The sequence below is a fragment of the Pieris napi genome, chromosome 6, assembly GCF_905475465.1.
Source record: "Pieris napi chromosome 6, ilPieNapi1.2, whole genome shotgun sequence".
Lineage (NCBI taxonomy): Eukaryota > Metazoa > Arthropoda > Insecta > Lepidoptera > Pieridae > Pieris > Pieris napi.
In genome coordinates, this window is record NC_062239.1 from 3345687 (window position 1) to 3369950 (window position 24264).

Consider the following 24264-nt stretch of genomic DNA (forward strand, 5'->3'; position numbering starts at 1 on the left):
TAAATTAAAAACAAAGATTTGTCCTCTATCAGCATGGTGAAATAGGAGCACGCACTTACATTCTCGTGGGAACAACACGCAAATACATAGTCGAAATAACTAGCATCACCGCATACACGAATTCAAGTCCGACCAGTCACCAGTGAGATTTTGCAAATTACAAGAAAAGTGAATAATTATTATATACTAGCAGACCGGCCAGGCGTTGCCCTGACTAAGGTTTTTGTTATATGTATTACATAGTAGTAAACTATTCAAGGGAAACGGTAGGAGAACTTATGTGAAAGGTAGATAGCTTATGTGAAACGTTGGTACTTTTAACACAGCGCCATCTGTTAGAATTGTATCAAATAATAAACAAATATTTGCAATAAAATAATATTGCGGGTATAAATTGAGATGTAAGCTATCCTATCTTTTAAGTTGGATCAAACTACACACGGTGTGCAAATTTGATTGATATCGGTTTGGTAGTTTAGGAGTCCATTGAGGACAAACATTGTGACACGAGATTTATATATATTATAAAGATAGGTGCATTATTTTGAAAAATATCAAATCAACTACACAGACTTACGTATGTTTTTCTTGTACACAATCCATTGACTACCCAAAAAAATTCATCTGAGCGGTGTGTCTTGAAAATGATAATCAGTGGGAAAATATATTTAAATTAAAATGTCCTGATAACTTGATAGATATTTTAATCAGTACACAATGTAAACCACTCCAAGATCACGATCAATTTAAATTTATTTGTATTATTTAATAATACACACAAAGTGGTTCACACTTTCAAAAATATTGCGATGGGGATTATTTGTAAGTTATGATGCCACCAAAATCTATCCTTTTCATCAATACTTAACGTAAATGCAAAAACTATCTAGTATATTCAGGATTTATGACTTTACTAAAATTCCCATCCATCATAGAATATGAACAATACAAAAGGTAATTTTTATTAAATCTTAGGAATTTTTGGCCCATTCCATTAAGAATATTACTTATATTCCTCGGTCGATCTTAATCCTCGGTCTTCGAACTTAAACCAATATGTTTGTTAAAAATAAAATAAAAAGCATAAATAATATATATAATAAGTATAAAAATATGTATAATTACAACGTTTACCGTTGAATCGTGATTTTGTGCTTACTTAACATGCAAATTAGAAATTCCGTTCATACAACATACAATTTTCATTTAAAACGATATCGAAAAGGTTGTCATCTTGTCCGATGAATTGTCGGCAGGATGTAATCCCGCACTATTATTTTGTCAGTGGCTTCGACTCACGGCTCAGTGCCCTCACACAAGTACACGTATTGTATTACGAGACGCACGTTGACCTACGAATAGCTTGATTCCTAAATTTTTACCATTGCGAAACCGCGATCGTTAGTGAAACCCTCTTATCTCTGGAGGGATGCAAACCGCGTCAGAGAAGCTTGCAAAGGTTCTTTCTCCACACGAAGAGTTATCCGAATTATTGCTGAAGGGAAGCTATGTACATGTAAGTCATTTTAAAGATTATCATTAGTCATACTTATAACAATGGGTCAGTGTTCATCAAGCGTTGTATGCGAAATAATGGCAATAAAATTGCCGTATAATCTTAAACAGTAAGATGTATAGCAAGAATAATAAAAAAGTTAACTTTTATAACGGATGCATACATATGTTGTAAAGCACTCAAAATGTCGTAAAGTTATGTAAAATATCTTTAATAGTCAAGTAAAACAAAAGATATTGTCTTTGAGAGTGTAGATATGTTTTAAACTTTTCGTCCGAAGCGGTCATAGGTCACGGTAGTAGATTTCACAAAAAACTATGATAAGTTATTGTAAATTTAAGGCAATATGTGTATTTTTTGTTATTTTATACTTTAACGGTAAGCACTGGAAATTAAAATTTTCAATACATCTCAAATTAAAATGGTTCTCACGATTGCCTACAAAAAGTGCTCAACTGTTGTATGAGAGTCGCAAAACAAAATTAAATAAAACGCGAATTTGTTACATTAATAACTGTTGCCTGCTTATTTCACCTGCTTTTGTTATATGTATGTTTTTGTACAAGGTAGCGAAGTGTAAATTAAAAAAAATTACTCGATTTTTGAGTTATTTACGTGAACTTTGCACGAGTCACGATATAACGTATTAATTCGTTTATATCTCAAAGAGGTTTTAAATGTGTACGGTACACCAAAGACCTTCTGTTTGTTTTATATTTATTAATGCGATTCTGGCAGCTTTCATTCTATATCCCCCATTCGTCCTGTAAATAAACTACACGACGACGACGACTACGACTTTATCCAATCGATAAAGTTACTGGTCAACAAACAATTTTACTATTACCTAGATCATTTAAAACACCGCCAGTGTAAGGTAATTGGAGTAAAATTGCATAACTTACACGATTATTTGTTTTGGGTTCAGGAAAAGCAAGAATACATTTTCTTATAATTTCAGGGTTGATCCCTTAGATTTCGGCATTTCAAAGGTAAAGTAAGTAGGTGGTCGGCGTTCGCCCTTCGGTACATCGCGGCTCACTTTATAGGTAGAGCAATTTATGGCCACTCTCAGACAAGAACAAATGGGGTCAGTAGTGAATAGATAATTGCGGACGATCAAAACTCTTTATTCATAAAAGACCATTCGTTTAACGCTAGATAAATTTTGTAGTTGGAAAGCACATATTGAAACATACGTTTTTGTGTTAAAACTAAAGGAAACTGTTAACCATGATACGGTATTAGCTGCTTATCATGCATATGTTTCTTCTATACTTAGATATGGAAATATAGTTTAGGGAAATTCAGTCGAAGTAAATAGGGTATTTAAGGCTCAAAAGAAATTTATTCGAGCAATTTTTGGATCAAACTGTTTTGATAGTTTATTTAAGAAGCTCAAAATTTTATTTCTTCCCTGTATTTATATTTTAGAAATGTCCTTATTCGTGCATAGAAACATACATATTTTTAAGTCGAATGTAGAAGTCGAAGTACGAAGTAGACATGGGGAGAAATTGCCTGTCTCAAAAATCCATTAAGGTTTACAATAATTTACCAAAAAAATTAAAAGATCTTCCGACTAGAGTCTAAAAATCAACTTGGTGTATTACTTTTGAAAAAAATAATTATTCAATAAATGATTATTTGCGTGAGACACTGTAGTTGATATACATTTAATAACGTATGATATGATATGTACGATACAAATAATATAAGAACTGACCCATTCATATGTATGACTAATAATGTAAAATTCCTTTAAAGACAAATTTGCGCGCCATTGTGGCAGAATATGCGAACTTGCGATTGTACCACCTTACACATTTTTGTACCATATTCTTGCAATAAATTATTATTATTATTATTTTACTCATTTTTAACCGACTTCTATTTTTTTATGTCAAAGCCTAGGGGGTTGTTTTTGCGGCCAAATAAAGATAAACTTTCTCTGTGTGACTCCAATTGGATGAATTGTTTCCTTGGGCAAGTTTATATGAGACTTCTTTGTTTTTAGACGAGAAAATAATTGATCAACCCCCTAAAGCCTGACGATACATTTATAATTGCTGATTAGCGCAATGCAAAACATAATGTTTGTAATATCGATTACGAACATTTACGACACGTGATAAAGTACACGAGTGCAATTTATTAATTACTGTATAAATATTAAAACTCAATTATAATACTGGAAAATGTATAAAGCCGCCCACGTGCTGCAATAGTTTGAATTATGTTATATTAAATTCAGAGAGATTCTTTAACAACATTCAAAAAGAAAATTATAAGTTGTGTTTTCTTCACAATCTAACAAAAAAAAATACGTTGAATTTCATTCTCTTATCATATTTTCTGTTAGATACATTTAACACGTTGGCAATAACTAGTATAGCTATACATATTTATGTATCAATCATAAATTTAATAAAAAAAACAGTTTTACTGTGAAAAACATAATTTTCGGAACATTTTGTCGAACTTACATCGCGTGATGTATGTGACGCATTGACATCGAGCTACGCGTGAGCGAACGGACGCCTGGCCGAAATCGAGTTACTCCGGAACACTTTATAGTGTCGTTATTGATAAATTGCCGCTGAGTCAATTTTCCCCTGTCCAATCCGTTGCCTGCAATGTATGTAAACGTTAACTCAATTGTCTATAGTGACAAGTAGACAATTTAGAAATAACTCAATAACAGGGCTCTACTTTGCGGAGATAAATGTATGTAAATAATATAATGTAACAATGTATAAAGGACACTACAGAAGTCATATGTTAAAATAGCACTAAGCCTTATGTACTGGAAGATTGCCTGAAAAGTTGTCTAGAGCACACAGATACACCCCACTTAATTTGCTCAAATCTACGCACGTTATGAATTCAAATAGAAGTATACCACAGGGCCTGAACCCATAAGTGACAAAATGTGTTAATGAAATAAATAAACACTTGACCAATGATTAAGAAGACTACCCAAAAACACATTTATATATTTTGGTAATTCCTCTTTGAATCCTATATGTATCCAACAGGATGAAACAGAACATCCCAACTGGAGATTCTTGACTTCGTACTTATACTTATACTCATATACACATAAAATGTATTTTTAAGCCAAGCTGGGATGTGATTACTTGACTCCATAAATTTAAGATAAATGTAATACAATAAGTTACGTATAAGGTATAGAAATGTAGTTTTTTTCTCTGTTTTTTATAATGTTTTCGTTTCGATTTTTTTGAAGTTATACTTCTTTTGGCGCATTAGGAAAAAATGATGATAGTAAATTTTTACGATGCGTGCGCACACCGTCACATAAAACCGACACCCGCACACCGTCACAAAAAACCGATACCCTGGAGTTAGCATAGTCAACATTTTAAAGTAAAAAAGTCAATGTCTTTAATTATGTAGAAATATTTTTTTCGTGAATTTTAACTTAACTTTATTTAACTAGATAATGTGTTATAATAAATCTTTCAATGTATTAAATACCTTTTGTTCTATTATTTGTGTCGTTATTTCTACAAACGTAGAATAAGGCGATAAAATTTTTATCTAGATACCTACGCCAAAGAAGTATAGCTTCTAACGTGTGTACATGAGTAAACACACGTTTTTTTTAATTAATTGTATTTCTTTTTAATTCTTTAGTTTATCAGGAATTTATATTTGTACTGTAGTGTGGGCCTTCAGACACTAAAGTTAACCTTAGGGTTTTTTGTACTTTTAGTTTATATATAGTAAGCAATAAAACGTTAAAAAATAATTATTAAAACATAATTATTAGAATATAAGCAATATATATAACAAAGTTATGTCATGATTTAGAAACTATTACACAACATTACATGACACGTCAATCGTTTTGGACTGTATTGGTTTCCACCATTTGGTTTCCACAATTCGGCCATGAATCCTTCACATTGTCAGCGGAAGTAGATATACAATTTATTATTATTTACTCTAATTGTTATGTATGCTCGTGGTAAATAAAACTACCGGATATTTACAAATCAGTTATGTTAGAAGGAACTTGACAATGGTACGCATTAATGCTATAGTTATAATACTTTTGATCTTGAATTACAACTTTGGTCACACGTAGGTATGTCTAGAATCTATTCAAACAAATATTCCCATTTTTAATATATTTAAGTAATTTAAGACGTTGGCAAACATAAGAAATGTCCTGTTCGTAAAATTAAAACAGAATTTTGTTTTTTTTTGAGTCTATATTTTTTTTAACCTGAAGTATTATCAGTTTAAGAGAAAATACCTAGGTATCTAAATGTGTTTTTAACAATCAGACTGAATGAATTATACAATCAATTTAATGTCTACCAAACCGATACAAAAATAGGTCATTCGCTACGTACCTAGTCATTAGATACTCAAATGTCCGGTTCACATCTCTAATAATAGATAATTGAGTCTATAGTCTATATACAGGAACAATACGGGATATAAACCTTTAGCGAAAAAGTAATTATAGTAGATATATTCTGAAATAAAAGTAATTCTTTAGTTTGGACAAATCCTATTTCGAAATTTTTAGGCGGCAGAATTATGAAAATGATTTAACGAAGTTCGGATGTAATCAAGTAAATTTGAGGTTAATGAAGTTTTTTTAACGCTACGAACAAACTTATGTTTGTAACTTTATAACAAGGTTTTACTCAAATGTTAAAAACACGAACAAAAACTTAAAATTAAGAGTTCTTAACTTAATACCACAGACACACAATTTTTGTAGGACATTTTGGAGTCTTACATTCACAGACAAGTTTCAGTGAATCCTATATCTATATATATGTTTTAATCTTTAAGCCTTAAAAGTTTAAGGTATAGGAAATTTAGGTTCCCACTGAGTCCTTTCTCGAATAATACGATCAAAATGTCATTGGACTGTATATATCTTAATTAATACACATAAAATCGCGAATAAAGTATATATGTTTAGGTACTTCAATTATAGGGATTACATGATTGCCTTGCTGAACATGATCTGCCATGGACGATTTTAGGTTCTTGAATTTGATGTATTTTGTTTAAGACAATAATTTTTAATTTTGACGACAAAATTTGTTGATATATAGGGACCACACATATTCATTCATTCAGTATACATTTTTACTGTTATGGTAAAACAATATATTTTAATTATTCTGATATAGATAAAACGCAAAAAAACGTTTTCAGGTCGTATGTAACGAATATATAAAAAAAATACAACAAACATTTCTTACAAACCAAACAAGTGTTGCTGTGAAATAAATATCATTTTCTAGTGAAAGTGTTCATTTAAGTAGTGTTTCTTATATGTAAGTGTAAAATATTGTAATCAGGCTGTTATTTGACCATAGTAGGTAGATTTTTATGATAATATAAGCCTCCGACTTAATCACTATCTCCTAAACGTCATACTTTGTTTGCTAAGTATTGACTATTTTAAGATTTTATCTTAATTGTTTATACTTTGATAGCTTTCACAAAAATGATTATCTTATAGAATTACACTAAAAAACACAACTTTTGACAATATATGTCCGTTGATAAAAATGCATTTTAATGATCTTAATTTATATATCTATCAATATGAATGAATGGCAAAAAAGGATTAAATTTGCTTAAATTAACATATGTACTGCTTTTCAGTCATTGAATTAAAATGTAATTGTAAACATAAAAAAAAGATAAAATTAAAAAAACACGACATAAATAAATATATATAAATTTGTTTTGTCATCCAAGAATAAAAACAATTCGCACGAACATCTACTTGCGTGGTGTTAAATCTTGAATCCTTAACCAAATAGTATTTAAATGTTGTGTCGTTGTATTTACTGGAAGATTGCCTCTGTTGACACGACGAGGCCTGCTTTTTGATATATACCCGTCGCAGTATCGTCATTACTAACACTCGCACGAGTGTGTCTCCGTCGAACCAAGTTCATCCCATTCTTAGTCACTATCGTTCATAGCCACTTTGTTGGCGGAACACTCAATCTCCATCAGCCAAGAAGAGGCTCATCAGACCGACCGGTAAGTGACCTATGTTAATTTGCAAAACACGACATCTACCAGCCACTGTTCCGTCATTAACACGTTTAGAGTCGATAAATATCTTAGCCTTTAACAATTTAGATCTTAGTGTTATTGAAATCTTCCATGAATCACCTGTCCTTTGTGCATGTACGATGTTATTTGACAAACTCGCTATTCATCAACGTTATTTGTACATACATTAAGTAACAAAAACTGCAATTGGTATTTTATGAATATTTTAATTACTCACAAAGAGGTTTTAAAACTTTATACACGGTGAGTCAAGTTCAGTTGAAACCAATTCATTATCCATCTTATACAGTTTATACTTTTATTTATTTAACCCAATATCACAGTGAATTCTGATCTAAAGAAAAATATGACATAGGTAAAGAATTTAAAAATTCTAGACATAGAAATTAATAAAAATTATAACTAATGCGAAAATTATAATCTAGCCTGATCGTTGAAAAAAATATAAATATCGGGCACCATATTTGGTGATAGGACGGAATTAATAATTCTTGTTCTGTATGTAATTGTAAGTAATTCCAAGTTTATTCGCAATATTTTCGGACCGATATATTTATGTAACCGCGTCGTAGGTAACATTGTTAGATGACATGATATTTGCTTTTACAAATTTACACAAGATAAGTGTCATTTGTTTACAAGTAGTTCGGTAGCTGACAGGCTGCATCCTTCAGTTGATCACGCATAGCTCAAATATGGACCAAGATAATATGGATCATTGTGTCAATATGAATTTCGACATCGCTGTATCTACGTAGATTTCTATCTGGTATTATATGGTAGGCATTTTATTGTACAAACGTCAATTATAAGGTTAACTATTATCTGGTTGACCTTGCTGGCTTGTTTAACACACTTAACGAAGGCTCTAGTTTCGATTCCCAGTGTTTCCCATTTTTGAACTACACAATAGACTTCCTAACGAATTTTAATACATTTATACTCAATTAATACCTATGTGTATTTGTAGAGGAATGAATTTGCTATCCACAATGTTGAATATTTGTATAAGAAACAAAGTAAGGTATGACATGTTTATACCGGCTTTATAAGTATTAATTAATTAATAAAACTATTAAATGCAGTCTTTTACTTGTATATGCTCTTTCTGTCAAATTGTGTTTACGCTGTGATGAAAAGAGACAGATAAGTACTTATGTAGAAACAGCGCATTTAGACTAATTTGTTTTTTTTTAATAAGGGGGGCCATATCGTATATCCCACAATTAACGTAATAAATACGTTGTAAATTACGTAGAAATGCAGCAAAAAATATTACTTGTCAGAAAATATTTCACGTACTAAATTCATATCGTCTTTTTGTTTTAAACAGGTTTAAGAAATACATTCGGTATATAAAGACTAACTTATCATGTAGTTAGCATGTTTATTGAGGGAATTTGAATACTGATCTCATTAGTAAAAAAAGAAAAAAAACATAAAAAAGATAGTGTACCCTCAACTAGGTCGAGGGTTTTATTTTCTACGCCTTTTTTTGGGAGTAAATTGTGTGATGTACAACTTATAATTATATAAAAAGATTTTTTTTATATTGCAAACTATAAATTATTGTTTTTAAATATACAAAAATACAATAACTAGTTAATAATAGTAGTTTAGGTTAGGTTTAAATAGAAAAAAAAAACATATCAAGAAATATACATTCTAATACTTACTTTTATTTGAAATAAGTAAAAGTCTGAGTAGGTACTCATAAATATACACATAAACTCTTGCTTAAAATATTTTCATTTAAAATTAAATTATTTTTTGTCATCAACACAGATTATAATTTATGCAGAACTGGTAATAAAAGACCCAATTTTGTTTTAGTCTTTTACCATTAATGCAGGTATACATTCAAGTTTTGACAATTTTAAATATAATCTTACAAATATTTATTGCAAATATACAAACTACTTTCAGCGGTCATTAGCCTAGTAGCCTTAATTACTTAAATAAATATATATTTGGAGAAAGTATAACGTCAATAAATATAAGAATAAGTTAAGCAGAAGCGATTCTAATACTATATACGAGATACGGATGGAAGGCTACTAATTAATTATGAATGATAAACTGTAGATCTTACCACTTTATATATATCCCTTACTACGTATATACGTACTATAAACTTCAAACTGCTACTGTATGTCTTTATCAGTCTCTTGTCACTATGCAAATTAATAAATGAGACAAAAAATATTTAAATAATTCTACGTATTTTAATTGTCTTTGTTAAACACAAGATACATAAATGTAACAAAATTACCCAATCACACACGGACTAAGGTTGATATTTAGAAACAAGAGTAATCGTGACTCGTGTATGACAAAAAGTATCGAATTTTGACATACGGGAGGTCATACTTCGTACTTTTCTGAACCCTTACTTGACTAAAGTTATTACGCTGGTACCATGGTTTTATTTAAACAGCGTAACCATGGTAACAAGCACGGCGACTATTGAAGTGGTACTTTAATTTTAAATTAAAAATAATATAACTTACTTCTATCACCAAATGAGAGCTACGTAGACGTATGCATTACCTTCACCTTGACAGACCGGTCTACTCATTCACGAGACACCTTCGGAGGTCAGCTCGATTGATTACTTTTAAATCAGTGTCATGTCGGCCCGTCTCTCAACCAGTTATTTCATTTCCTAGTAGGAATCTACCTATAAACTATTATATTACACCTAAATTAAGTGTTTAAAGTAATGGTTAAACTAACAAAACTGCAACACACGGAATTCAAATAAATTTTTATATATTTTACGTAACCAAGAAAATAAACAAAATGACCTTTAGTTAAGAAGTTAAAACTTTAAACAATAATACCATCAAACACCTGTAAATCTAATCTTATCTATTTCGTTACAACATACTGACCTTTCGTCTAACAAGGGTGTCCACATTTGTGGCTTAGTAGTTATCGTTCGAAGTACAGCCAAGGACAGCTCGATTCCCGACAGAACAATTATTGTTTCGCACTAGGCTTCTTGCCTGTATATATGTCCTATGGGAATACTGGACAGCAACGATCTTATTAAATACAGGATACATAAAGGATAATTTTTTGATAGAGCTTTATAAGTATTGTTTTTGTTGTAAAATACCTTTCATAATACAATTATACAACTTCAATTAAAACAGTGCAATGAAACTACTGTTTTGTCGTCGTAATTATGCGAACCTGTACTTCATGATCCACCAAGTTCCCGATGTTTGAACCTTGAGTCAACCGCTACTTTCTAAGGACAAAGCTTTGTTTACAAAAGTTGTTTTAATTAATCACTTTTACATGTTCTTAATCCTTCTTAGACTTCAGACGAAGTTTTGATGTGCTCGAGGGAATTAGATATGAAGACAAATAAAATGATTTATACAAAATGGTTCTATAGTAAATCTTCAAAACGTAACGTTCCAGGTAAGTCCAAAAAACCTGTCCGCTCCGTACTAGAAAATTAATTTAAACTCTAGAACTATTTGTATTAGCCCTCAAAGTAGATACTTAGAGCCTAATGAGGCTGTTAATAACAATAACAATTCGTAAACCACAAGCAATTATTACGCAATTCGTATATTCATTAAATGTAGTAATTTAAATTGAAGTAATTATTTTTAAATGAATACTCTAGATAAATACTTGATAACATAATTAAAATATATTTATTCAGTTCCAATAAAATACTAAATCTATAATAATTTAGTCTCAGTATTTCTAACTAATTAGTTTAACTGTCCTATACCATGGTAACGAAAAAACGAATGGAAGTAGTAACTTTGTTTGAGTTCTTTATTTAAGCAATATAAATACTTATTAGTTTACTTAGTTGAAGAACTATGTATAAATTACGGAATATAGGGTCCCATTTTCAAATTGGTTTAATCTTTTTAAGTTATCATTCACAATACAATGAGTACGGATATTATGTTCGTTGATTTCGTAATTGTTTTCATAAGCAACCCTTTGTTCGTTATTACAACGCTGACAATGGTACATTTGTAAAAGTGTATTATTTTAATTTTATTAACTCATTAGGGACTCCTAATATAATTCACCTTCTTCAAGAATATTCTTGTGAAATATAATAGGAAATAAGTATTGCCCATACAACTCCCAAAACCACCAGTAGTTAATTCTAGAGACAGATTTTTTAAGTTGCCACAATAACATAGAATACGCTACTAAACTCCTCTATATAAAATCCATTTACAAATAATTCCTTATGCTAAAAACATGTGCTACAAATGTTTTAATGTATCTCAACTTCTCTGCTTATTTTGACGCTAAACCTTAAAGAATCGGAAGATGCATATTTGTTTATCAAAAACGTCCTCAGGTGGGGCGGACCGTAAATTTAGCAAGCAAACAGTTTAACAGAGCCTCCACATAACCCGTTGCGATCTCACTTTGATAACACGTCTCAGAATCGATTATAAAAATAAAATTGTGAGCGAAATTTTATTGACGGCCAAGACTCTATGCACTTCTGTAGGACTGAGAGTGACGTGAAATGGTTTACCCAAGTGATATTTGATAAACGTTTTGTTTTTGTGCCTATTAGAACTTGAGGAGATAATATGCTATATTTATTCACGTGCTAACTTATATGCTGTTCCTTTTCTGGTAAGAATGCTACTTGTTTTATGCTAATGAATGCATGAAGGCATTTATTGTAGTTATATTTTTTGACTGTAACTTATTAAAATCGATGTGTAAAACCTTTCGAAATGTTTTAATAGCAGAAAAGCCTGTTTATGTAAAAATAAAACACAACGAACCAAAATTTAGTATTATCGAATAAATGCATTTTCGATAATAAAGATGGTTTTATCAGAAATAAGGAGTAGTATTTACTAACTAAGTTATATGTAACAACAAATTACTAAATTATATATATGAAATTGAAATTACACTGACCAATAAAATTAAACGTTATTATATTGATTTTAAAATTAATTTTTTTTAAATAGTTATTATGTTTGCAAATATCGCATTATAAAAGAAAACGGTTTTTTAAACTATCGATCGATAAATTCCTCTAAACAATAATTTCACTATGAAGCTTCATGTGTAAAATAATTTCAATTTCGAATGAGGATATAATGTTTGTGACACATGGTAAAAGTGGTAATTAGCTGTGTTTGAACTGGCTGTTGGTCCTGCTCTAGCACTCGGAGTATGAGAGTTTTGGATAAGGGGACTTGTGTCTGTGCACAAACTTGTCTTGTATATTTTGGGTATGGCCGGTCCCCCTTGGGACTAGGGATGGACGGGGTTATTTGCCGTGGCGTGGCCCGGAGAACTTATTTCGTAGTAGAACGTGGCCAAGACATATTAAGTTACTGTTTCTCTTTATATGTTAAGGTAGCTTAAACGTGTGAAGTGAAAATCCTTTGTATGAACTACAGGTCCACTCCTTAACTTCGAGAGTCTATTTTCCGGATCACATTATTTGCGTTTGTTTTTACGGAATCTTTAAACGAAAATTATTAATATTTGTAATGCATATAAATTGTAATGAACTTTGGTTGAGATATTCCTATTTCGACCCAAATAATGATGCGCATATGAATTAAATTTTAAGCTTTTTTCTATATGACCCACTTTCACTGTTAATATTCTGTTAGTATATTTATGGTCAGTATTTTTGTTAGGAGAAAGTACCATATCTTTTATTTAAACAGTAATTCAGCGAAGCAAAGTCTATAACACGAATAATTGAAAATGTAATAAATTACAAATTATCCGAAGAAATCTGAACCAAAACCAAGATAACAATCGTAGGTACAACATGTTTTTATAATATTTTTAAGAATAAAACGATGTCCACGTTTATTACTGAAGACTGCCTTTTTACTCGTAAAAACTAAAGTTTTATTAACTTAAGTAGTTTTTTCTTTATTTTTGCCAAAAAATAGTCATTATTTTTTTAAGTACTTTAGATTTTAAACTGCGGTCACTGTTAAACTTGTAACATACTATATATTTTAAATTTATTAAGTCGATTGTTTTATTATTTTTCAATCATTAATATTTAAATCTTGTTTCTACGGTGTCTTAATTAAAACCAATTAAATATGCAATTATTGTTACTCTTGCATAATATTTAAATAATAAATTTATTTACCATTTATAAAATATTAACATGATTAAAGCAATCTCAATTACCAATATTTAAATAACTTTAAATAAATCTGTTCCTATTTAGTCTTCCGTATTTACGTACCTTAATGAAACGCAATCGCAAGTTTGAGAAGTTAGATATGGAAATTAACCGAAGGTGAATTCATAAGATTAAGATTGGATTCAAGTTTTAGACATACAGAGTCACCCAATCCCACCAACCCAGAGTCAGTCAATTAAATAATAATGAGGGCAACGGGCGGCTCATTGCGTTCAAGCGATCTCTCTGGCAACATTTTACTCTAAAGGTAAGGTCAAAATCGAGACTTCGACTTACGGGAACAATTGTTTTTAAGTTTGCGTCTCGCTGAATCTTTCTTACCAGTTCAATCTACCAATTATTATACAATTTTGACAGATTATTTTGATTTCGTTTATCAATCCATCAAGTGCAACACGTTTAAGTAGCCACATTAATAACCTTCAATGAAAATTAAAGCATTTTAAATATTCCGATAAATAAAAGAATAAAGTTACGCTTATAGAAAACTTCATATCGTCTTTCTAATATATCTTTTTCGTTACGTTTAATTGTTCACAATAGGAATAATATAATTTGTTACGAATAATAGTCAAATTAACCTTCAATAGAATATTTAATGTAATTATGTGTGTGCAGTTTTATAAACAATGTAAAAGAAAATAAGAACAAAGTATAACCGGGGTTATAGAAATTTGTTGGTTTATGGAGAGAAACTGTGAAGGAAGAATGGTGAACAGATCCTCCAACTTAACAGGAGGATCCTCGACCAGTTTAACTAATTACCGGCCGGCCCGAAGGTAGATAAGTTATATACCTAACCTTAAAAGTCAAAAGTCAAAAATCAATTATACATATAGGTAACAAAATGTACACTTATGGTACTTTTACATTCAAGGGCGTAGAACGGAAGAGAAGAACTGGCAATAAACTCTCCGCCACACTCTTAGCAGTCGAAATAACTTCTTTAGCGCGTTTCAGAGTATGACGTTATCGCAGTAACTGTAGCCGTAGATTATTATAGGTGTCGCTACAAAACGTTATATTGTATGGACAACGCAAGCTAACCATCGTTTTAGGCAGTTTTACGTGTGACCTGCGTTTCAAGCTGAAGATGGAGTTGAATCCAATTGGATTACCTATTTTTAAATAAAACTATAACGTATTTAATTTACGCGTATGTTTATGAATATACATATGTTTTTATTATTAAATTATATCAAACTAATAACTAACGTCCAATTATTTCTTATAATTATGTAGCAAAGTCTAAATCAATGGGGTCGCCAAGAAGGTTTACATAGAGTTTATCAAATCATTGGCAAAAAATCGTTTAGGATTTGTAGGTCACATACTTGACTTAAAAAAAACATAGACGCATAAATCTCTACCCCGTGTTTTGTGTTTATGTAACTAACTACAAACACATAAACGCTTTCATTCATGATTCGCTAAGAGTTTTTAAACTTCAGTATTTTTTTTCATACTTAGAATGCATAATGGTAATAATTCAACAAACTGATCTATCATAACACAATCACTTCCTGCAATCAATTGCTACTCTACAGGGACGAACATAGTAAAATTTCATTACAAGAATGATTCACACGATGTAGACGTTGTTATGATAAACTACTTTGTAATTGAATGAATTGTTTATTTTTCTTACGATTTTTATCAACGAATGCTGGTAGGATACGCGTGTTTCAATCTATTGTAATTAAAATGAGAATCTGATGACAATCAGGAACTCGACGTTCGTGTCAATTTCAAACATATTTTATACTAGTTAAAATTGTGAAATACTAAAACACGACGCTTGGCATCCCGCAACAAAAGCTTTCTAAGGCATTTTATGCGCCTCCGTAGCTTTCAAGAAAAGGCCGTACCTTTCGTTTAATGCCCGTGACACACCCCGTAAACTGTAAGCCTCTTGGCGTTGCGTACCAACGATATTGCTCGATTGTCCCATAGTCAACCCAAACAAGTTTTCTTTAACACTAGCAAACGACTTTTTTGTATATAAGCAACATGTGTTGCATATTGGGCATCAAATAAAACCTCACCTAGGTTTTATTTGATGCTTAATCTTAGTTCTCAGACCTAATAATATATTAGACAACTTAGTGTGTGAAGAAAGACAAATGAAGCTGCCATAATTAGCATTATAGGCGATATGTGTAATCAGGGAAGGATTAGCTAAGTATATACTATAAGTAAGAGTAAAGAATGCACCACTTCAACATACAATAATAAATTTGACTTTGATTTATAAAGTTGTAGTCGCTTTATACTACAAACTTATAGGATACTAACGCCCTTGAGAAAAGGGCCTTCATACCTTATGAAGCAAAACATGCACTGCAGAAATTTGAGATTCAGTATACAAAAACAGACCATATAACAGTTAACTTTTACGAAAAAATAAATATGATCCTATAAAACTGAAATCGTTTTTAAATTTGTGCAAAGTTGGAATTTATTCATACACACGTTACAATTACAATCGGAATTTTTCGATGGTCTAATTTCAAAAAGGATTTTTTAAGCGGTACCGAGATTTGTAACGGATCTTTAACCGTTGCTTGAATATTGTGTTGTGCAATATTCGTGTGCCTATAACTGTTTGGCTGATGCGTCCTTGTTTATGAACTTCTTATTTAAAACATTAAATAAGCAGATTGGTGTTCCTCTTGGTGAAATAAACTTCGATTAACTAAAAATAAACAAGCAATTAAAAAAGTTTAAATGAATAAAGTTCGAATTTATGTTGCCTTGAGGATCTAAACCTAAAGCATTTTGTTAAAATTAAAATTGGCACGTTCTACTTTGCCTATTATATTGTGTAGTCTGTGGTTCTTTTGCGAACTACACTAGTTACTCTGTTACTTTCTTCTTCTATAACTTTGATACTCTGGCTGTACCAATTGTAATCTCTGCTATATTAGCAATAAAACTTATTCAACAATTAAATGATAATTCATTTACAATCACACTCTGCAAACACATTGAGCCATTAACTTTTTCTAGCCTGAAAGTCCTTGTTTCGAGTTTAGGGGAATTTTTTCGATTATTATTTAACAAAAACAAAAATAATAGTCTTTCATATTTTGCAGCAGAACGTTGTACATGTAAATAGAAAAATTTGTAAAATAAACATAATACAAACAAGTCATTTTATTTCAACTACTAAAAAATACATCGTTCATAAGTGTCGGTAACCCTCAATACCTCAATATTTACTGGTGCTGTGCAGACGAAATAGGTATTTCTGTTGTCCTAACAATGAAATAACCGCAATGTCTTAGTTGCATGATAATTGCCAAATAGCTATTTAGGACACCTATACATAATAAAAATAAACAATTTTGAAATTATCTACATGAAGTTATATATGTAGAAACTATATACTGTGTCTGCCCTTAAATTTAATTTGTTTTGTTGAAATTGTATTATTTTACGCAGTGTTTTTGCGAGCAACTTTAGCTCTATAGACTTTATTGCGCATCACAGGAACGACATAGGCCTAAGTAATATATCTTAACAATAAGTAGATAGCAATGACTGAACAGGTTTCAAAGTTTATTTTTATTGTTTAAAAGCTGTATTGCCTAGTGGCGTGTTACTTTTCTTTAAATATTCTTGTGACAAGACAATATCGTTATCATTAATTTCTTAAATATAAGCTGAGCCACCAAGAAGGTTCCATTAATATTTAATTCTAATTGAATGCATATACATTATACATAGTTCGCCATCTCTAAGACAATTTAAGTTTTTTATTTACACATACCCTTCATAAAAGCAAAAAGAAGAAGTAAACAAAAACTCATACATCAGTTACAATATAAATGATCAAGACTCTTTAGAATATACACATGCAAACGAACATTACAAATTTACTCCATTTTACATATTTTTATTTAAAACATTAATTTATTATTTTGTAGACGAGCCGGACGCCGTTGGAATCGAACTCCGAGCCAGTGATCGTGTGGTTGATCCCAAGCCGCAAACATACATAGTTGCCCGCACGCATAGGATGGTAGAAACTGACCCTGGGCCCAAGAAACCTCACAGTAAGACTTTTTTGTGATTGTTATTTATGAATATCATCAAGATACGTGGAATATAGGCCCCAACTCACACTTGGCGGATGGCACAATACTCAGTTTTTTATTCTAAGACCTGCTGGTTACGTTACGATGTTGAATGAAAACTCTATTAGTGAACAGACCTAGTTTATACACATGATCTCAGGCTTTAGAATTGCGTGCTGAAACATGGGTGTAAAAATATTTAAACCTTAATTTGTTAGGCTAGAAGTTTCTCATTTATGTATTACGATGTTTATATCAGTAGAGATTTTCCAGTTATTCCTTAGTAAACACGCAGCTTTTAATTGTAATATTGACCTTGCATTTTACTCGTGATACACACCTATCAACATAGATAGCAAAAACGCAAGTTCAACTCACGCACATAGCTTATAAAAATTTAATATGATGTATTACATGTAACTTATTAGATTTAATTAACAATCTTCTGTAAAACTTTGGCCACCTGATTAAAGCCCTAAAAATACATATGGACATTAATAACATCAAAAAAATGTACGTCAATCAGTAAAGTTCTGTCTTCAGACTTTTTAAAGTCTTAAAAAAGAGCAGTGATAATAGATAACACTTGAAGAAGGAAGGTTTCAGGCTCAGAGGGCTGATCCATTGATCCAACCAACCAAGGTCATATATTCTCTTCTTTCGAGTTCTAAAGCTATTAAAGTCCTTTTCTAATAATACTATTTTTTCTAGATTGTGATGTAAAAATTGACCACCAGCTTAACGGACCAGGTTCCAAAACTACCGAGCTTGGTAAGTGATAAAATTGAATATTGTATAAGCTGCTTATTGTTATATGTGTAAACTATACTGAACTAAAATATCTCGTTTACATCAGGTAAATAACGTTTTAAACCAATTTAGACAAGCCAATTGAATGTCTGGCGGTGACAAACGCCATTGCTACGAACCGTTTGCAATGAGTCGTAGATTGAAACGTCTTTAAATTTTTTTTACGGTACTACTCGTATATAATATGGTTGACGTTTGATCCGTTTTTGTACTAGTGAAAAATCGTTTATAAAAACATTGTAGGTACTAATAACTATGCTATCTAATTAGATTTTTTTGTAAATTGTATGAATATTTACAGGAATCTCCCCACTAAAATCTCCAACAAAATTCGACCCGGAAAAAGGCGGCCACACTGAGAAAGCTGACTTTGAGAAGGCGATCGAACTAGCCCGTGAGTAAACAACAACAAACGACACGTGTTGCTTACGAGAATTATGATAAGCCTTCGGGAATTGTTTTGATCAGATTCGAGGCGGATTCTTTATAATATTCATCCATGTCTGTGCATAAATATACTGTAAAGAGAGAACTTTTGACCAAATGTTTTATGAAGATTTTGTAAAGATATTTAATATTTTGAACATCATATTCTAGAAATAGTTGTGACTTTTGACCAAAACTTATCAATTTTATACCATGACAACGTAACAATAGTTGTTACGGATTGGTGGGCCTCAAACACAGAAATGTCTCTAGCTTGCGAATAGGAACTTATACGACAATCATAATTATTTATAATAATAAAATCAGTTCATTGTCACTAAGACAAACAACGTGCACAAAAAACTCAGTTAAGCTTAAGGCTAACCGCTGCCCGTAGTGATGTATAAACATTAAAATTTAAAATTCCCAGACCTTTAGAAGCCTTCAAGTAATGTTGTCATGAATGAGTAATTAATGAATGAGGTGTGCAGAGCGCTCACGTAGCAATTCCTTGGAGTACGAGACTCGTAGGCCTTCTAAGAAATACTTTGACACGAGTAAGCTTTGTTTACGTACGTACAGGATACAGTGGCGTGACAATATTATGGTCGTTTATCTGCAGAATTCGAAATACGATCGTTTTTATTGGGACGTTCTCATACTAAGCGTTTCAATTAACAACAAAAACAATTAAATTTTATTGCATGCGCTGTCGAGGATCCAGTTTAGTTTAGTTATATAATATGAATACGTACTATTTCTCTTAAATTATTTACTTTTGATAGACCTATCACATGTTTAAAGTGCCAAAAAAATTTAATAGAACGAGACACATGTGGGCTTTCTATTACAAACTCAGGATAAACAATTCCACTAGGCATCTAATGTGTACCTACTTAATATGACTTATTATACATATACAAGTATTCCCTCAAGTGGTTATATAATTATACAAGATTTTGAATATGGAATTACAGACTATGGCCGCTTCCATTACCTGCTGCTGGCCGTGTGCGGGCTCGTCAGCACCTCAGAGGAGATGGACGTCATCTCCATGTCTTTCATCCTACCATCAGCACAGTGCGACCTAGACCTTACCACTCAGACAAAGGTAAGTGGCATTGAGCATTTTATAAATGCATGTTTGAAAACTTAAATCAATGGGCAAACTCTGGTTCTTATATCTAAAGTGAAATTCACTAAATAATTTAGTTAAAGAATAGTTCTTCCCAATGCGGGCGTCAGATTTCAATGAACATCTCTTTACAATGTAATGAAAATGACTCCACAAGTGCGTTTGAATACAATTTACAAGTTCCTAGATATGTTTTATTAAGATTTTATTAACCTACCAGGAATTGTTTGATATATTAAAATAACCAAAGTTTCTAAGAATAACTATTGTTAATGTTTGAACAATATGTGTTAAAAATGCTTGTTAGGTTATGTGGTTTTGCAGTTAACCTTTTGGGAAATCCACTCATCGTGTACATGACGATTTCGTCAATGCTTCAAATTATTAAAATGTGTCGGTTATACGTTTCATGACCATCAGATGTAATAGTGATATCACTATGTAAACAACTTTCAGCCGTGCGAATTTAAGAACTATAAAAACAATATATCTATTTACGTAATATTGTAGCTAACATAATATATTTAGCGGACGTTCGTCACTTTAAAGGTTTGTCCATCTCATATACAACTATAGACTAATTGCGCGAAGTGAAGTTGAATATTTATATTGTTTGCATACAGGGATGGCTAAACAGCATAATCTTCATCGGCATGATGGTGGGCGCGTACGCGTGGGGCTCCGTAGCAGACACTTTAGGTCGCAAGCGAGTCCTCATTGCTATATCTATCATCAACGCCTTGGCCATCGTCGCTTCCTCCTTCAGCCAGAACTACGAGCTTTTCATGCTGTTTAGATTCATGAACGGAGCAGCGTAAGTATATTAATGTTTCGAAGTAAATGTTTCGTGCTTCAGCTACTGACGTGTTTATATTTTAAAAGATAATATTTGCGTACCCTAAAAAGTAGCGATAAAAGTGTAAATATTAATTTAATTATGCCACAAAACACGGTTTCTCTGTAAGGTTAGCAATTAAATTTAAGAGAAAACATTGTCACTTAAATGACTTATTACGACCCATTAATCGCAATTTTTTTATAGATAAACATAATATTTAAGAATAAAATGTTCATTTTATGTGCAGTTTGGGAGGTTCAGGCCCGGTCATCTGGTCATACTTCGCGGAGTTCCAGCCGAAGAAAAAGCGTGGTGCTATGTTGAGTTTTATGGCTGCTTTCTGGACTCTTGGCAACCTCTTCGTGGCCGGACTCGCTTGGGTTATCATACCAAGTGGTGCGTATCCTAAATACCTATAATTTAAAGTATTCTAGCTTAATCTTATATATACCTAGATTTACTTTTATTAATTTTAAAGTGAGAGTATATTTTAAGAAAAAACTCCAATTTACCTATTAATTGATTTCTTAATTTTCACTTGTTTTACAGAGATCGGCGTACAATCTGGTGCTTTCATTTACAACTCGTGGCGTATATTCTTACTCGTGATGTCACTGCCATCGTTCATAGTGGCTGCGCTTTTATTTCTTTTGCCTGAATCACCAAAGTTTTTGATATCCACCGGTCGCCATGAGGATGCCTTAGAAGTCTTTAGAGGAATCTATATGATGAACACTGGTAGGAGTAAGGAGGAGTACCCAGTTAAGCAGCTGCTAGTAGAAGAGCCGATGCATCCTAAACAAGAAAAACAGATTGAAGCTAAAGAACCGAAGTCTAAGTTAAGGAGAATGTTAAGTGATATTGTGGAACACAGCAAGCAGTTATTTGTACCGCCTATTCTGAAGTTTACGACGATTTCTATCACAATTAATTTCACTTTCCATATCGGGTAAGTAATTTGTTTATTGAAACATTTAGTTTTAGACCATAAGCAATTTTGTTTTTCCAATACAGCGATATATAACCTTAAGTTAATTATGGAATTCTAGAATTTTTATATTTTCAGGTACTACGGTCTAATGATGTGGTTCCCTGAGATGTTTAACCGCTTCGACGAGTGGTCCCGCACGCACGATAACGCTGAAGCCGACATTTGCCAAGTGACGTCTTACGTGACACAATACGGAACACATTCTGCAGAAGCTCAATGCGACTCCCACATAAACTCTGACGTCTTCATGGAGTCTCTAATCACTGTTGCTGCAGCGATACCTTCTAATATTTTCGCAGTTCTTGGAATGGATAGACTAGGCAGGAAGTTCTTTTTAGGTATGTCTAATTATAGCACGTAATGTAGCCAGAGTTTGCGTGGTGAGAAAAAATTAGCACACGTACAATGTACATATTTCTATAGAATAATAGTTTAAAATTTCGTAAGCCCTTACGCATTTCTGTATCTGTTAATTCAATTTTTACCGGCTTACAGTGCCCAACCCAAGCCGGGATACACAACTTCCAGTGATGTGTAATTTTTACCGTAAATTTCAGTATTCGCAACGTTCTCAGCGGGCACGTGTTCTGCCGCCATGTACTTCGTGTACAATAAGACTAACAACTTGATAGTCAGCGCCATCTTTAGTTCGGTAATATCTTGCGGCAACGCGTCACTCGACTGTCTCATCACTGAAGTCTTCCCTACAAACTTACGGTAATAGAAGTGATGAGAAATTGATCAATTTGTACTTTAGTATTTGGCATGTAATGATTTAAAATACTAACCGAGATTCTACTATCGGTAAAAACTTTCCATATGCTCGATTACTGAAAAGTTCTTTTGAGAAAAAGTTTCTTAGAATTTTAAAGGCTAGTATTTTGTGACCCGACTTCGGATCTTATAACTCCGTAACATTTTGCTACATTCAAAATTTAAGATGTTCATAACAATTACAGAGCTACTGGAGTAGCCGTGTCTATGGTAGCGGCGCGTCTGGGAGGTATTATCGGGAACGTGGTGATCGCCACACTACTGGATACCTACTGCCCTGCCCCTACCTTCATCGTAGCTGTGCTGCTGGCCAGCGGCGGTCTGATGTGCCTCTTCCTGCCCAACACTACACGACAGGCTTTACAGTAACACACTCTACCGTGAGTCATTAAGCGATAACGTATTAGTTGTATCATATTTGTAAACAAATGTAAATTAGGAACCACGTCTCAAATCCTTAAGCCCTGAACTTCTATGTACAACTTTAAATATTGCTTATGCCATATATGAAACACACTCAATCTATAGCACCGTTTTTGTGAAGTTTTTTTAAAGTATTTTTTACTGAAGTTTAAAGGCGTGGTTTGATCTTGTTAAGTTTCTTTCACGAACAATGTATATATTATATTTATGGCGAATTTTATTTTAGACAGAGTTCGTCAGAATTTCATCATTCGCTGTATTAATACGTTATTAGCTATGCAACTCATGGTATTCAAACTTGAGTGTTATCGATAAGTAGAAAGTTATTAAAAACACTTTCCAATTAAATAATATGATTGTAAGTTTTTTAATTTGCTAACATTGTTTACGTCAGTCCTAATATCATTATGCATCTAAAACTTTAAAAAATACTTGCCTGTCGCTCTACCATTGGGATTAATGATTGTATAGAATACTTCGTTAATCTCATAATAGAGCTATCTTCACAAATTATCGATATTATAACTCAATTTGTATTGTGAGCCTTGCGCGTATGTGATATTTTTAATTATTGATGTAGATAGTTGTACAAAAACTTTTTTACTAATTATGTAACAGTATTTAAGAATCGTTGAAGATTTGGCATCGTTTGACCTGTCAACCAATCTAAAGAGTATTATAGGTAAAACTTAAGTCAGAAACTGTACAATTATGTTGTTACCTACACATATTTAAAAACGAATTTATAAATTAGTAATTGTTACTTTAGTGTGTAGTTTTATTTAAGTTTAACCCAATAACCATACCCATTACCCGAAACAAATGAAAAAAAATATTTTGACGTTTACGAAAAGACGAGTTTGAAGATATTATACTGCATTTGAAACAGATTATAGCATTCAAGATTTTTTGATTCACCAAAACAGTATAATAGCTCGTTGGTACTACTTATTATATTTTTGTTGCATGCAATTACTTATAGGAAAAAA

At 32.0% G+C, this 24264-nt stretch overlaps 1 protein-coding gene across 4 annotated transcripts; it reads left to right on the forward strand.

The window, feature by feature from the left end:
• The first annotated feature begins 1342 nt into the window (after positions 1–1342).
• LOC125050458 (synaptic vesicle glycoprotein 2B-like) lies at positions 1343–24043 on the forward strand. Of its 4 annotated transcripts, none has more exons than XM_047650337.1 (11): positions 1343–1516; positions 17729–17857; positions 18590–18649; positions 18990–19082; positions 20092–20225; positions 20873–21063; positions 21335–21483; positions 21637–22036; positions 22154–22416; positions 22636–22795; positions 23038–24043. In XM_047650337.1, the coding sequence occupies exons 2-11, from the start codon at positions 17821–17823 to the stop codon at positions 23219–23221; spliced, it is 1671 nt and encodes a 556-aa protein (XP_047506293.1). In that variant the 5' UTR covers positions 1343–1516; positions 17729–17820; the 3' UTR covers positions 23222–24043. The 4 variants fall into 4 exon arrangements, with proteins under 4 accessions (XP_047506293.1, XP_047506291.1, XP_047506290.1 ...); XM_047650335.1 differs by lacking the exon at positions 1343–1516 and adding an exon at positions 7422–7567; XM_047650334.1 differs by lacking the exon at positions 1343–1516 and adding an exon at positions 10954–11035.
• The last annotated feature ends 221 nt before the right edge of the window (positions 24044–24264 follow it).